The sequence below is a fragment of the Erythrolamprus reginae genome, chromosome Z, assembly GCF_031021105.1.
Source record: "Erythrolamprus reginae isolate rEryReg1 chromosome Z, rEryReg1.hap1, whole genome shotgun sequence".
Classification (NCBI taxonomy): domain Eukaryota; kingdom Metazoa; phylum Chordata; class Lepidosauria; order Squamata; family Dipsadidae; genus Erythrolamprus; species Erythrolamprus reginae.
The window spans coordinates 143,392,749-143,409,031 of record NC_091963.1 but is presented as its reverse complement, the minus strand read 5'-3'; the positions used below and the strand labels follow the sequence as shown (position 1 = coordinate 143,409,031).

Sequence of the window (16,283 nt, the reverse complement as noted above, 5' to 3'; positions counted from 1 at the left end):
GTGGTAGAAATTTGAGGAGGGATGATTGATTATTAAATTTGGATTGACTATGGAATATTGGTAAAAGATATATTTAGGTGTTGTTTAATATTAGGCTGTATTAATTTGTAAAATTGGATTAGAATTTTAGAACTATAGAATTATATAGGTAAAATTAATGGAAGATACATATGATAAACAAAGGGGTTTATGATATGTACTGTATGATTTTATGAGTTTGCATTGTGAATTTAAAATATACGTGCTTGGAAAAGTAGAAGATTGGTGAAAGTTCATAATAGTAAATGCTAAGTGCCTGAAAATTAATTGAACTTGGAAATATTGAATGAAATTATAGAAAAGTATAATTTATGGCAATATATTAATTGATGCATTATTTTTCTATTGGTATTTTACTTTTTCATTGGTTTTTTTAATAGTCCGGCCCTCCAGCGGTCTGAGGGACAGTGAACTGGCCCCCTGTGTAAAAAGTTTGGAGACCCCTGATCTAAATAAACCAAATTATTAATTATTTTATGCTGAATAAATTATGAATGTAGCTTAAATAGAAAACTATCTTTAGATAGATTTCTACTCGAAAAGCATTTTATTAAAATTAATTTGCTAAAAATAAAAAAAAATCCAATTTAAATTTTAAAACATCTGATTTACATTTTTTTAAATATTTTTTTTTAAATCATCGATTTTTATCCACCCTGTTACCCGACATTCAAATTAAGGCAAGAATAGCTGCCAGCATTGTGAATCAACGAAGTCAGGCCTACAAGATAAAGAGGGTCTTGAAGCCCACCTACTCCTTTGGATTCTGAGCTTCTGATACTTCTAAGTTAGGGCCTGGCAGCCTGTAGTTAACAAGCACGTAAGTGTGGGCAAATGTGTGAGTGGGCATGAGAAAGAACAAATGCATAGTGTAAGTGATGAAGTTTTGCTGTTAACTTGAAATTCCCCGGGGGTGTGTGTGTGAAAGTTGAGGGATGAATGTATTCCAAAGAACCAGTTGCACTGTAATGCTTCATTTAACGAGATTTGAGTGTCTCAAATTAATCTGGAAAACCCAGATAGGAAGCTATTATGTTTATTTTTTGGGGGGGGGGGGGGCTTACAAATCTTGTATTGCCTTGACAGGCTGTGTGAGTATGTGACCATAAACTCAATCCCAGAACTTGTGTAGCACTTTCCTTTTCCTGATATTATAAGTATTATAAGTAATTATACGTAAAAACAGCTGGTAGACAACAGTATTACAGTATTCTCTAATTGTTGTAACCCTAAACTCCCAGATTCCTCAGCTATTAGCTAGGTATTTCTTATTATTAAAAGCATAATAATTATACATTTTCCTTTAACATACACAAGTATTTAGTAGACATTGTATTTATCTGGGTCATTTTATATATACATAACAATAGTAATATTCTTTACTTATATATAGTAATATTTTTCCAGCTTCTAATTCCTACCTTTGTTATCTAACCGTTGATAAAACAAATCCCAAAATATTCTGTGTCTTCTTTATCCATTAGCTTTAGCATTAACCTATACATTTCCGCACAATCTTGATATTTTTTTTAATTATATTTTCATCTGAAGACGTTTCCTCATTCTTAGTGTTGTGCGAATAGAGTTCTCGCAGCTGTCAAAATGTGTCATATTAAGTATGCACACCCTTTACAGTGATCCCCCGGTTATTGCGTCCCCGACCATTGCGAACAGGGTAATTTGCGATTTTTCAACCCAGAAGTCAAAATACCATCTACGCATGCGTGCCCTTTTTTTCTATGGGCACGCATGCGTAGATGGCAACCGGGAGATCAGCTGCTGGGCGGCTTCCCTGGGTCTTCCCCCTCTTGCTGGCATCAGCGAGGAGTTTCCCCACCGCCCACGCAAACTCCTCGCTGCCGCTCGCCCGCCCTTCGCCTGCCCACGCCGTTCGCTCCCCCTCTTGCTGGCGGGAGGGCGAGAAGCCCTCCCCAACACCCGCTCGCCCGCCCTTCGCCCTGGCCGCTTCTTCCCAGCGGAGAAATTCCAGCCCCCACCTGGTCCCGCCCGATCCTCCTCCCTGAGGCAGCTCGCCCTCCCATGGCCGCTTCCTCCACCCTCCATCGCAAGCCCTCGCCACCGCGGGCTGCGATCTTCAAGCCCGGCTCCTTTCGGCCCAGCATCCCGGGCAAAGCGGCTGCCTTCCGTGACTGAGCCTGGCTGGCCCGGAAGATCGTAGCGCGCGTTGGCTGCAGTGGCGAGCGAAGCCAAGCCGGCAGCAATGTCGCCGCCGCTGCAGCCAGCGCGCGCTACGATCTTCCGGGCCAGCCAGGCTCAGTGACGGAAGGCAGCCGCTTGGCCCAGGATGCTGGGCCGAGAGGAGCCGGGCTTGATCCGCTGAGCCTGGCTGGCCCGGAAGATCGTAGCGTGCGTTGGCTGCAGTGGCGGCGACATTGCTGCCGGCTTGGCTTCGCTCGCTCGCCGCTGAGGAGCCGAAGATTGGGGGGCGGCGCGGCTCTTTTAAAACATTGCCGCCGACATGGGGGGCTTGCTAGCACCCCCCCCCAAACCCGGGTTCGGGGTTCGGGGGGGCGCTAGCGAGCCCCCCATGTCGGCGGCGACGTTTTAAAACAGCCGCGCCGCCCCCCAATCTTCGGCTCCTCGCTAGCGCTGCGGAAGTTTAAAACACCATCTGCACATGCGCAGATGGTGTTTTTACTTCCGCAGCGCTACTCCGCGAAAACCCGCTCGTTGCGGGGGGTCCTGGAACGGAACCCTCGCAACGAGCGGGGGATCACTGTATTACAATTCTTTCTGCAAAATACCTAACAAGAATATGTTGCTTTATCATGTCCTCTAACCATGGTATGTATTTTCATCTCAATGTATACATATTTTTGGCCTTTGGGCAAGTCCACCACCTATGGTAGTACGAACCCGGTATCTGATTGCATGTCCAACATTTGGCAGATATGTTTTTAAGTATCTTAGCAGTTAGCTGGAGACTTCTGAGAAAGTTTGTTCTCCTCAGGTGAGAAAAGCTGCGTTGTCCATATGGCAGCAGAATTGTAATTTCTCCCAAGGGCATGTGGAGATCCTAGGTTTCAAATGGAGCTTCTGTGTCTTGTTCAGATATTAATCTGGCTGCAGAACCGAAGATGAACCGGGGTAAAGCTGGGGTGAAGAGATCGGCCACAGAGATGTACGGGTCAGTAGCCGCACCACCTTCTCCGTCCCCTCTAGTCAGGTCGGGACCCTTACATTTACATTATTTTTAACTTCTCTCTCTCTCTCATCTCTGTCTCTCCTCTTTCCTTATCTATCCCCCTCTTTTCTCTATCTCATCTTTCCCCCGCCTCCCTTTCTCCACCCACCCCCCTCTATCATCCCTCCCCCTCTTTCTCGTTTCTGTCCCCCACTCTCCCTGCTTTCTCTCCCACCTCTTTCTCATCTCTCTCCCTCCTCGCTATCTTTCATCTCTCCTCTTTCCCTCCTTCACCTTTCCCCCCTCTCATCTCTCCCTCCCTTTTCCCCTTTCTCTTTCATCACTATCCCCTTCCCCCCCTCTTATCTCTTTCTCTTCCTATCTCACTTCTCTTCCCTCTCTCCTCTCTTTGTCTCGCGTCTATCGCCCCTCTCCCCCTCTCATATCTCTCTTCCCTCTATTTAATTTCCTAATTTAATTTTGAAATGAGCAATGCCTCTGTCTTCTGTACTGTCCAGCTTGGGTGCAAGATGCAGTGCTCAGTTGTTTTTGCGGGTGGGTGTGCCTGTGTGTCTGCGCGCACTTGGGAGCAATCCAGTCGACTGTCGGAAACCGCAATGTGGCTTTGATGTACCTGGGGTGGATGAAGCTGAGTGAATCAGTGCCAAGGAGCAGATAGCTTTTTGAAGCATGGGGTGGCGGCAATGTGGGGAGGGGGAATTGGGTGGGACCCTGCTTGCTTTTTTCACCTTTACATTGTAACTACTTTACTGTACTTTACTTACTTTACTGTAACTGTTTCACTATTTGCTAAATTGGGTTGTGAGCAGACTCCTCCTGCTAGTACTTTAAAGGATTGTCTTGTGATTTCCCCCCCATCCCAGCCCTTTAGAAGGGTGGGGGCAGGGGTCCCCAGCCTCCCTGAGTCCTGACTTTGTGCCCCATGCTTTGTCTTTCAGATCTACGTTTGACCTTGATTATGACTTCCAGCGCGACTATTATGACAGGTACGTGGGATCAAATTGCTCTGCTCCCTTTTTCTCAAACTCCAGATCCAGTGAATTTATAAAATGGCAGGGGGAAAATTGTTGGAACTTAAGCAATTAATTCATGGAATGTGAGCTTAAGGCTCTCATCTCCTTTTTGTTCGTTAAGAAAAAAAGTCTTCCCATGGCTTCGTAGAGTATCTGTGCATGCCTCAAACGTTTACATTAATGGGAATTAAACTCTTTAGATCCCTTGTCCTCCAAAGTTAGGAAGGAAATGGCCATTAGCCGTTGATTGTGTTGACGAGATTTAAGACAAGATTTTGATCAAATGTTTTGGGAAAGATTGAAGATATATAAGAGCAGATGTAAGAGCTCCATTCCTGGAGGTTTCTAAAGACAAGAATGGGCAGCCATCTGTCTGAAATGGTATAGGGCAGTGAGGGCAAACCTTTTTTCCTCAGGTGCCGAAAAGCACGCACGTGCGCTATCATGCATGAACTAGTGCCCACACCCATAATTCAATGCCTGGGCAGAGCGAAAACATTCCCCCCCCCCCCCTTAGGTCCTCTGGAGGCTGGGAATGGCCTGTTTTCCAACTTCTGGTGAGCCCAGTAGGCTCGTGTTTCACCCTCCATAGGCGCCCTCCCTCATCCCCGCGGAGAATCTCTGGAAGCCAAAAACACCCTCCCAGAGCTTCTGTGTGAGCCAAAAATCAGCTGGCCAGCAGACACATGCACGTTGGAGCTGAGCTAGGGCAATGGTTCAGGTGCCAGCAGATATGGCTCCACGTGCCACCTGTGGCACCCGTGCCACGGGTTCACCATCATTGGTATAGAGCAATAATGATGAAACTTTTCAGCACCAAATGGCCAAAAGGTCATGTGGAATCATCATGTGCATACGCTTGTTAGGGCTGTGCTCTGGAAAAGCCATCTCTATGGGTTCAGGTGTGTGCATACATGCCTGTCGATCAGCTGGTTGGTTGTGTGCACAGGCTGGGTTTGGTACTGCCACGCGCACAAGGAAATCACGTTCTGGAAAAGCCAAACTTCCGGGGTTCTGGTGCGCACGTGCACCCGATAGTCAGGTGGCCAGAGAGCCTACGCACACTGTTTTTTGCCACATGCATGAAGGACTCCTTTTTGGTGCGCGCACATGCGTGCCACAGACCCGGAAGACAAACAAGCATAAACAAGCATGGCCACATATGCTGGGCCACAAGACTTCACGTGCCACTTTGGACATGCTTGCCATAGGTTTGCCATCACAGATATAGGGTCTCCTTGAGCGAGGAGGAAGTCTTAGAAGACCTCCAAGGTCCCTTCCAGCTCTGGATTCTAAAATAGTTTTGGACCATCGTCTTTAGCCAAAGGATATATTTCTGAGGTGTGGGGGTTGCAGAAAGAGCCAAGCTGTTGTTAAAGGAGGACATCGTGCCCTCAATTGGCTTATCTAATTAGAAGAAAGGTGTGTTTTGAAAACACCCCCAGAAGAGATTTGCAATGCGATGTTGAGGTGGTGGATTTGCAAAGCAGTTTTGAAGCTACAAAAACTGGGAAAACTTACTGACCCGAGTATAAGCCGAGGTTAAAAAATGCAGTGGCTACTGGTAACTTATAAAAATGGAAACCAATAAAATTACATTAATTGAGACATCAGTAGATTAAATGTTTTAGAATATTTATTTTAAAGAAAAAGCAGTAAAGTAGCTCTGTAAATTTAAAAGAGGGTAAACCAAAAGCAATCTGGTAATAACAATGAAAAGGTAAAAAAAAAAAGCTCAATCAGCAACCAAGCTAAAACCTATTTCTAACCCTAACCCAGGGGTCTTTAAACTTGACAATTTTAAGGCTAGTGGACTTCAACTCCCAGAATTCCTGCACCAGCCATGCTACCTGAGGAGTGGGAGTTGAAGTCCACAAGCTTTAATCTTTCCAGGTTTGAAGACTCTTGCATTTCTAACCCTAACCCAGGGGTCTTTAAACTTGACGGGTTTTAAGACTAGTGGACTTCAACTCCCAGAATTCCTGCACATGGGGACCAGGCTGTGGAGGTCGCACTTTTCCACCCTCCAAGGCTCCAACTTCCAATTGGACCTCTGGACCTCTGCAGCCCAGTCCCTACATCCTGCTGTCAGAGATGGCACTATTAGGCACTACGTATTTACACGGACAGTGATGCCCTCCCAAAGGTGCCCCCAAAGCCACGTCAGCCGGGAAGAGGCGGCACCTGCCATAGCTCCCTCACCCGCCCGAGCCACCAATGCCTGCCGGGCTCCCACAGGGCGCCCTCTTGTGATTCGTCAGTTGACCCGATTTATAAGCCGAGGTGGGGGTTTTCAGTCCATTTTTTGGTCTGAAAAACTCAGCTTATACTTGAGTATATACGGTATATATATATCCCCCCTTTTTGTATTCTCCTTAAGGATGTACAGCTACCAAGCGCGAGTGCCCCCTCCGCCCCCCATTGCCAGGGCCGTGGTCCCTTCCAAACGCCAGCGGTTTCTGGCAATACCTCTCGCAGAGGGAAGAGCGGATTCAACTCAAAGAGCGGGCAGCGGGGATCGTCCTCCAAATCTGGAAAATGTAGGTGTCGGAACATCGAGCAGGGTCTTTAGCAAATGGGGGAGAGGGGTGGGAATTGGGGAGTTGGGGAGAGGTTTTGTGCATTATTTAAATTGAGTTTACTCCAAAGTCTGCCTTCCTCCCTGTTTTCAACCTGACTGCAATGCTTCTTTGAAGTGGGGGGAGGGGCTTTTAGAAGAGAAGGTGGGGGGAAACATTTCTTTAAAAAATCTTCCTTTTATGCATTTTCTTGAGTACTTTATGCTTTTTTTAATAATACACTCCCCGGTGCTGAAACTTCCACTTAATTGAGCTCCGTCTTCTACCTTGCAGTGAAAGGAGACGACTTGCAAGCCATCAAGAAGGAACTGACCCCAGATAAAGCTGAAAGTGGATTCTCTGCTGGAAAGCCTTGAGAAGATAGAGAAGGATCAAAGTAAATTGTGGGAGGGGAGCGAGGGGAGGGGAGGGAGAAAGATAAACAGCCTGGAGATCTGGGTGGGATGCATGCAGTGGCCTGAAATGTTTGTTTAGGGTTCAATCTTTTGGAAGTGGGGGAGAGGGAGAAAGATATCGAGGGCCACAAGATTCATGTTTGAATGTGGACAAAGCTTAGGTTGGGAATGGGCAGTTGTCTGGGCCACAGGAAAGAATTTCAGACATCTTTTAGGTACAGAGTGGGCTTCTCTAGTTAGGTGTGGCTTTTTATGCTGTCACCTTTTCCGTTCCCCCAAGATCCGTTCACCCCATTGTAGGAGAACTAATCTCTTAATGACCCATAACTCCTTGCGGGGTGGAGTCTAGGCAGCTGAATGGCAGCTGAGGGTTTATCGGCCGGATGCCCTTCCTGTCACCAGCGGAGTTTTATCCCCAGCAGATATATTCCCATTGCACCCAGAGAGAGAGAGAGAGAGAAAGATCTGCCTCTTCCCTAGGATCGAACTCATAGCCTCTCCTGGATTGTGAGGCGAGAGCTTCCTCCCTCTAGGCCACCGCACCACTCGCAGCACTAGAATTTTCCATGCTGGGAGGAAAAAGATTTGTACAGTAGCCTTTCAAGCAGGATACAAACTTCTGAAGCAGTTACCTCCCAAAAGTTTTATTGATTGATTGATTGATTGATTGATTGATTGGATTTATATGCTGCTCCCCTCCGAGGACTCCGGGCAGTGTAAAACATATAAAAAGAACAATATGACATCCTAAATCCAATTAGTTTAAAATTAATTATTCTAAAACACCAGGACCATTAAAAAACACTCATTCCTATTCAATCAACTGACATACAGTACATTCATTGGCTAGTGGCCCCAAGCATAAATGAGTCTTGAGACTCTTGCCGGAAGGCAAGAAGGGTGGGGGGCAGTGCGAAACTCCAGGGGGGAGCTGATTCCAGAGGACTGGAGCCCCCACAGAGAAGGCTCTTCCCTTGGGTCCTGCCATCCGACATTGTCTAGTTGACAGGACCTGGAGAAGGCCAACTCTGTCGGACCTGACCGGTCACTGGAACTTATGCGGCAGGAGGTGGTCCGACAAATAGTCTGATCCAATGCCATATTGCTAACTATTGGGATGGTTGGGGTGGGAGATCTTTTGTAATGGCTAAAGCCCCCCCCTCCCAAAAAAACCCTTTTGAGATTTGACTTCTAACCATGTTTTCCCAAAAATATAAGACTCTGTTTTTTGAACCCTAGAATAAGCACTTGGCCTTATTTTCGGGGGAGTCTTATTATTTGGGGGCGTGTGGGGCACGACAGGGCCGCCTCTTGCCACCTTACCTGATTTCCAGCTCTGTGTCCCTAACCTTGACCAGAGGAAATGGTACTTTTGGGGGAGGACTTATTTTCTGGGGAGGGTTCATTTCCAGGGGGAGGGCTTATTTTCAGGGGAAGCGCAGTATGATTGTGAACCCCAGTCCCGTCCAGTGTTCTGATTCTCCTGCCCGCCCTCTCGCTGCTTTGCCAGAACTGAAGAACGACAAGTCGGAAGAAGAACAAAGCACCAGCTCGACCAAGAAAGAAGAGAGCAATGTGAAGATGGAGTCTGAGGCTGGAGCCGATGACTCAGCTGAGGAAGGGGACCTGCTGGATGACGATGATGACAATGAAGACCGGGGAGACGACCAGGTACGAAGCTGGAGAAGGCAGAGAGCCTCGAGTGAGGATGACGGCTCTCCCCGTTTGTTAACTCAGCTCTTCTGCCTGTCCCCTTCTCTCTCCCAGTTGGAGTCCATCAAGGGCGACGATAAGGAACCGGAAGAAGGGGAAGACGACAGAGACAGTGCCAATGGCGAAGATGACTCCTAAGAACCTAACATTACCTCTCCCCCATGCTCTCTTGATCCTTGACCCACATGGCATTGTTCTGATTGAGCTTCTCGCATCACCCCCATCTCCCCTCCCCACCCCATTTGCTGGCTGCTTCTCACCGCCTTCCTCTCCCCATCTCGCAGCCCTGTGTGTTTTACAATGTTCGTGTCTTTTGGCATCCACTCGTCGCCGTCCCGCCTCACATTTCCCTTCATCCGCTCCTCCTAGTTGAGTCCCATCCCTTGTAATTTTCCCCCTCCTCCTTTAATTTTGATACCTCTTTATTGACAATAAAAAATATGCTTGTTTATAGACGGCTGATTCGACGTGCATTGGTCCGAACGGCGTTTGGGCTGTGGGGGTGGGGAGGAAGACGTTTCGCTTCAAGCAGCGCTTTGGCAAACATGCGTTACGTATTTTCTTAAATACAAAGTTGGATTTTAACTCTGGACCATAAAGGGGAGGGGACAGCTCCCAGTGGAAAACCTCTAAAGCAGCCTAAAAAACGCATTATTAAAAAAAAAGCAACGTTGAAAATAATAAACTGGTGCTAAATCAGAGGTGCAGAAACCTCATGTTATTCCAAGGTCTTCAAAGATTTACGGAAAATCAAAAATTAAAAAGGCCTGCCAGATTAGGGGTGGAGGTATTCCGTAAGGCAGGATCCACCACCGAAGAGGCAGGCTCCCAACTCTCATCAGATGACAATATTTGGGGAAATGACCTGGAGTACACACCCACCCTATTGTGACCCCATTATAGGATGATCCCACTGATCGCCTGACTCGGGCGTTAGCCACGTTTTGGCTTAATTAGCAGGAAATGAGGCTGTAAGGAAAGTTGATAGACTGAGGACGGATCTATGGCAGAGTGGAAGAGAAGCTCATTTCCAAGGTTACTCACAGAAAAGAGACAACTACAAGTTTCCACCTGTTTTATACCTCGCAAAAGTTCTGGGGCGTCTGAATTGGGTAGGGGAGGATTCCCTGTAAATTTGCAAATGTACGGCCACGTATGGGCTTAACTGCTTAAAAGAAGCACTTTTTAGGATCATAGTCATCATAAATGCGTTCCTCACAACACATGGTGATAGCCATAGGATACTAAATAATTGAAATCGTACTAGGAAATGAAATAAAAAGAATATAAATCGAAAAGATAAAAGCAACAAAGTTATAGCCATAAGTAGAAAAGGAGATAGGTAATAGGTTGAGAAGACAGATTCACGTAATGTTTTTACTAATTGAACAATGTTGGTGATTCACCTAATCGTGACAAGAAAGATAGTAAAAATGACACAAAGCTCGCTTCACACATGTCTTATTTAACAACAGAAATGTTTGGCTCAATCGTCGTACATTGAGGACTACGAGAACTGTACATTGGAGGTGTCTCTATGGCTTAGGTTATTAACTCTAACAGGACATCACCAGCATCTTGGCGATAACTTAAAATGAAAGGTCCATTTTATAAAAACGGTAAAAAGCAAGGGAGATAGGACCACGTCCTTGTGGTTCCCTACAAGCCGTCAACATTGGCTGATTCCATCACCAGCTCTCTTGATCACCTGCTGAGGAAGGAGCAGAAGAAGTACGAATCTTGTATCCATAATTGTGTGGCCTTTTGGGCCCTTCGGGCAGCCAAGTCATAGGAGGAGGGGGAGGCGTGGGAGCAATCTGAAAGTTCCCGAGGGAATGGAGGTGGATCACACACACAAACACACATAGGGAGCCTGGGCTGCCTGTCAGCCCTCAGATGGGAGAGTCACGAGTCAACAACCCTCAGGTCTGGAGGTAGCTGATGGAGGAACAGCTGGGTCCCGTGTGGATAAACAGAAAGCAGAGGAGAGGAGAGCAGTGGAAATATATGGGCAGATCCTTGGGAAGGAAGAGCCACTGCTGTTAGCAAAACCTCACCGTAGCTCTGGAGATAAAGGGCAGGGGGTGGAAATGAATAGATGTGACAGACAACTTATTCATTTCTCGGCTGGATGGACTTGTTACTCTGTGGTGAGAGAAACCTTTTGCCGGGATTGCCAGCATTCCTAATCAAGGAGTTTGGAATTCCTAATAAAAGAATCTTTTGAGTTAACTTCAGAGGGGTTTGTTGTGTTTGAGGAGCTGGGTCAGAACAATAATCCTTGAAGGTGGGATAGTCAGTACAGCCCAAAGGGAAAGGTGGTGTGACAAAGAAGCTCAGAAATTAAGAGACCCTCTAATTTTGGGGGTCTGTAAAAATAATGGGAGTGAAATGGGTGTCAACAGGCTCAAACTCAACCGTGGCAAGACGGAGTGGCTGTGGGTTTTGCCTCCCAAGGACAATGCCATCTGTCCATTACCCTGGGGGGGGGGAGAATTATTGACCCCCTCAGAGAGGGTCCACAACTTGGGCACCCTCCTCGATCCACAGCTAAGATTAGAGCACCATCTTTCAGCTGTGGCGAGGAGGGCATTTGCCTAGGTTTGCCTGGTGCACCAGTTGTGGCCTTATTTGGACCAGGAGTCACTGATCACAGTCACTCATGCCCTCATCACTTCAAGGTTCGACTACTGCAACGCTCTCTACATGGAGCTACCTTTGAAGAGTGTTTGGAAACTCCAGATGGTGCAGAATGCGGCCGCAAGAGCAATTGTGGGCCTCCCCAGATATGTCCATGTCTCAACAACACTCTGCGGCCTGCACTGACTGCCGTCACAATTCAAAGTGTTGGTTATGACCTATAAAGCCCTACATGGCATTGGGCCAGAATACCTCCGGGACCGCCTTCTGCCGCACGAATCCCAGCGACTGATTAGGTCCCACAGAGTTGGCCTTCTCCGGGTCCCATTGACTAAACAATGTCATCTGGCGGGACCCAGGAGAAGAGCCTTCTCTGTGGCGACCCTGGCCCTCTGGAATCAACTCCCCCCAGAGATCAGGACTACCCCCACACTCCTTGCCTTTTGCAAACTTCTGAAAACTCACCTTTGTCACCTGGCTTGGGGAAACTGACATACCCCTATATATATATATATATATATATATATGAAAAACGGTTGTAAGTCATTTTTTATAGTGCCGTTGAAACTTCTGTCACTAAATAAACTGCTGTAAGTGGAGGAATTCCCATAGTCCAGACAGGGAGCATACACCAATGAGCTACACCTATTGCAAGGTTTCATTAACAGAAGCTTGCAAGTCTAAAATAATAATAATAGTAGTAATAGTAATAGTAATAATAATAGTAATGATGATGATGATGATGATGATGATAATAATAATAATAATAATAATAATAATATATTAGATTTGTATGCCGCCCTTCTCCGCAGACTCGGGAAGCTTCCTGAAGCCCCGGAGTGCAAAAAATAGCATAAGGGGAAAACCAGAAGTCCATTGTTTTAACTTCCTGTTTGCCTAATGTCCCGTTTTTTGTACTCTGGGGACTCAGGAAGCTTCCCTGAAGAATCCAGAGGGCGAAATGGCCTTTCCCAAGGCCAAAAATCAGTTGGCAAACATACGCACATGCATGGTGGAACTGACAAAGGGCAATATATATATATATATATATATCCTGAGTCCCCAGAGTACAAAAAACGGGACATTAGGCAAACAGGAAGTTAAAACAATGGACTTCTGGTTTTCCCCTTGTGCTGTTTTTTGCACTCCGGGGCTTCAGGAAGCTTCCCGAGTCTGCGGAGAGGGGCGGCATACAAATCTAATAAATTATTATTATTATTATTATTATTATTATTATTATTATTATTATCATCATCATTACTATCATTACTATTATTATTATTATTATTACTATTACTATTATTATTATTATTGTAGACTTGCAAGCTTCTGTTAATGAAACCTTGCAATAGGTGTAGCTCATTGGTGTATGCTCCCTGTCTGGACTATGGGAATTCCTCCACTTACAGCAGTTTATTTAGTGACAGAAGTTTCAACGGCACTAGAAAAAATGACTTACAGCCGTTTTTCATTACTTGAGACCATTATAATACCCCCACAATCATATCAAAATCAAATACTTGGCAACTGTTTCACATTTATGACCATAGTAGTATTTCGGGATCCTGTGATCACTTTTATTTTTGGTATCCTTCTGAGAAGAAAAATCAATGAGAAAACCATGGCTAGTGATGGTGAGATGACATCCAGCATACGAGAACTAAGAGTGGCCTGCTTTGACAAAAACCAGAAGCTCCCAGCGCATGTAGCATTTGACTTATGACTAAAATGGAGCCCAGCATTTCTGCTAAGTGAGTGCCAACTCTCAAAGCATCCCTGGCCTGCTATCAAGTTGCCATTGGCAAAGGGGATGGGAAACACATGGCACTCAAAACATAGCACATTCCAGAGCCGGGTACCATGATCTTAGTTTTCGTAATATTGAGTTCCAAGCCAACTTTTGCATTCTCTTCCTTCAACCACATCAAGAGGCTCTTTAGTTCCTGTTCACTTTCTGGCAGGTTGGCTATAAATGAAATGTATTAGTTTCTGTTGTGATTCAGTCTGAGGCTCCTCAGGGAACGGCTGGAACTCTGCCGGCTCCATGCTCAGAGGGGGAGGACGAGGAACAGGAGGAGGAGGAGGACCAGGCAGACGGGGAAGAGGAATGTCAGGACGAGGAGGAGGGAGAATAGCCTGAGACCCCCAGGGCGGAGCTCTCCCCAGCGAGTAGCCTGGAATCATTAGATGAGAACGCACAAGCCATCATAGATATGAGGCAGAGAAGGGCAGCACAACGAAGGGGACAATTAGCCAGGTATTTCCATCCCTAATAGGCAACAGCTGGGCTTGGGTGTGGTTCTCCTCAGAAAGGTTGAAAAGGCAGGCCCGCCCTTCCTGTATTGTGGAGAGTTATCTTTTGGGAGTCCTGTGACCTTGCTTCGATCCTTGGCGTCTCTGATTCTGGCTTGTGGCCTCGAAGGCTGAAAACTTGGGGGAGGCGTGGGTTTTATTATCTACAGTGGTATGTGTGCCAGCAAGAAGCCTGTTGTATTGTCTGGCCGTCGTGACTCTTCTGTGAAGCTTCATAGCATTCCAGTTTATAAGAACAGTTTTTGTTATCTGTGTTTGTTTTCAAAGATATAAAATGACTTTGCTTTTTATCAGCGTGTCTGGATACTCTTTTTAGTTGGTGTTGGCATCTGGGGGAACCCAGACAGAACAGTTTCATATTTATTTCAATTCTAGTACATATACAGTGGAACCCCGACATAAGAGCTGCTCTACTTAAGAGCAACTCGAGATAAGAGCTGGGAGGGGAGAGATATTTTTGTTCTACTTACAAGCCCAAATTCGAGATACAAGCGCCAAGGAGCTGTCTCCTGAAGCCAAACGCTAACTTCCGCGTTCGGCTTCAGGAGACAGCTGCGAAGCGGCGCGCATGTTTTAAAAGGTTGCAGCCGGCCTGGGGGGCTCGGGGGGGTGCTTGCAGCTTTCTTTCTTGCTCTTTTTCTTTCTCTCTTTTACCTTCCCTTCCTCTATTTCTTCTTTTCTTTCTCCTTCCCACCTTCTTCCCTCCCTCCCTCCCTTCACTCATTCCTCTCTTACTCTCCCCTTTCATAAGTTTCCTTGCTTCCTTCCTCTGTTCCTGTCCCTTCCCCCTTTCTTTCTTTCTTTCTTTCTTTCTTTCTTTCTTTCTTGCTCTTTTTCTTTTTCTCTTTTACCTTCCCTTCCTCTATTTCTTCTTTTCTTTCTCCTTCCCACCTTCTTCCCTCCCTCCCTCCCTTCACTCATTCCTCTCTTACTCTCCCCTTTCATAAGTTTCCTTGCTTCCTTCCTCTGTTCCTGTCCCTTCCCTCTTTCCTTCCTTCCTTCCCACCCTCCGTCCATTCATTCACCCATTCCTCTCTTGATCGCTTAAAGCCGGTCCCTGGTGCAAAAAGGGTTGGGGACCTCTGTCCTACAGGATTGGGTGGCAGAGAAGTTGAACATATGTAAATTTAAAAGTTTAAGAAAGTTTACAAGTTAAGTGAAAGAAACTTCATTATTCATTTATATGTACATGTACATTTCTTCATTAAAAACATGTCTTTCTGCATAATTTAGACTAACTTTGTGAGTTTTTTGAGGGCTGGAACCAATTAAAATTATTTACATTAATTCCTATGGGGAAAAGTCGTTCGAGATAAGAGCTGCTCGACTTAAGAGCCCAGGTCCGGAACGAATTAAACTCGTATCTCGAGGTACCACTGTATCTAGAAAGGACCCATTTTTCATTTCTCTGACTTCTACTGAGGAAATTCCTTCTTTCCTTTCTTTAGTGATTGTCCCAAAATAGTCCAGCCTCCATTTGAATGACAAGCAGACAGTTTCATTCTGCAGCTGTCAATTCCATACATTAAGGTTAAGATTTTTCGCTTCTCAATTCATACATCTTTATCTACCTGCCCAGATTTTCTGTCTTTATTTGTGGTCCCAAAGTAATTGTAATTGTTTGACATGCTATTTCAGATCTTCCCTTTAAAAGAGTATGATTGGGTGTGTGTATGTGGGGTATATACCCTGTATAAAGGGCTCCCAACAGAAAATCGATAGGATTAGTTCAAGCTCACCTTGAAATGCATTAATTTCTGCTGGGTTAATTTCACATCCAACACCTTTTGAATGTGGGGCTTGCTAATTCAAACACACAGGAGGAGGAGGGGGGATAAATATTTTTAAAGGTCTACTTATGTTATGTTATGTTAATATGTACTATAATACTATACTTGTTTGACAAGTAAGTAAGTAAGTAAGTAAGTAAGTAAGTAAGTAAGTAAGTAAGTAAGTAAGTAAGTAAGTAAGTAAGTAAGTAAGTAAGTAAGTAAGTAAGTAAGTAAGTAAGTAAGTAAGTAAGTACAATTTCACTGCGAAGTGTTCCACAAAGAATAAAAATGCAAAGATAAACGTTCTATCGAATTAAGCATTTATATTTCTACAGGTGCTAAAGCAAATTAAGCTTTAATTAATTACATTATTTGGTTCTGATATACAGTAGTTTAAAATACTCTAAACGATATAAATTAAATATAATTTAGAATCTTCTATACTACCGGAGAACCGTTCCCGCCAAGAAACCTTGGCGCCAAGAAGCCTCGGCTTGCAAATCTAATCAAATGCTAATTGGCTAGTTTGAAAAGCGCTAGGCAGGCTGGATTGGATAGCCTTTATTATGCAAAATAACCATGGCAATTCGCTTGTCTTTGAAGTTTTCCCTCTGGTCGGATTTCTCGCTATATAAACCGTCCGCCCGTTCAGC

At 45.4% G+C, this 16,283-nt stretch overlaps 1 protein-coding gene across 1 annotated transcript in view; it reads left to right on the top strand.

Moving 5' to 3' along the window:
- The window catches only part of HNRNPC (heterogeneous nuclear ribonucleoprotein C), a 28,864-nt gene extending 19,504 nt beyond the window's left edge, over positions 1 to 9,360 (top strand). The window contains 8 exon segments of the mRNA XM_070727613.1: positions 3,112 to 3,187; positions 4,144 to 4,191; positions 6,599 to 6,672; positions 6,675 to 6,758; positions 7,071 to 7,111; positions 7,113 to 7,173; positions 8,703 to 8,863; positions 8,960 to 9,360. Coding sequence (XP_070583714.1) covers positions 3,112 to 3,187; positions 4,144 to 4,191; positions 6,599 to 6,672; positions 6,675 to 6,758; positions 7,071 to 7,111; positions 7,113 to 7,173; positions 8,703 to 8,863; positions 8,960 to 9,043 — 629 coding nt within the window. The 3' untranslated portion in view covers positions 9,044 to 9,360.
- Positions 9,361 to 16,283: the final 6,923 nt, after the last annotated feature.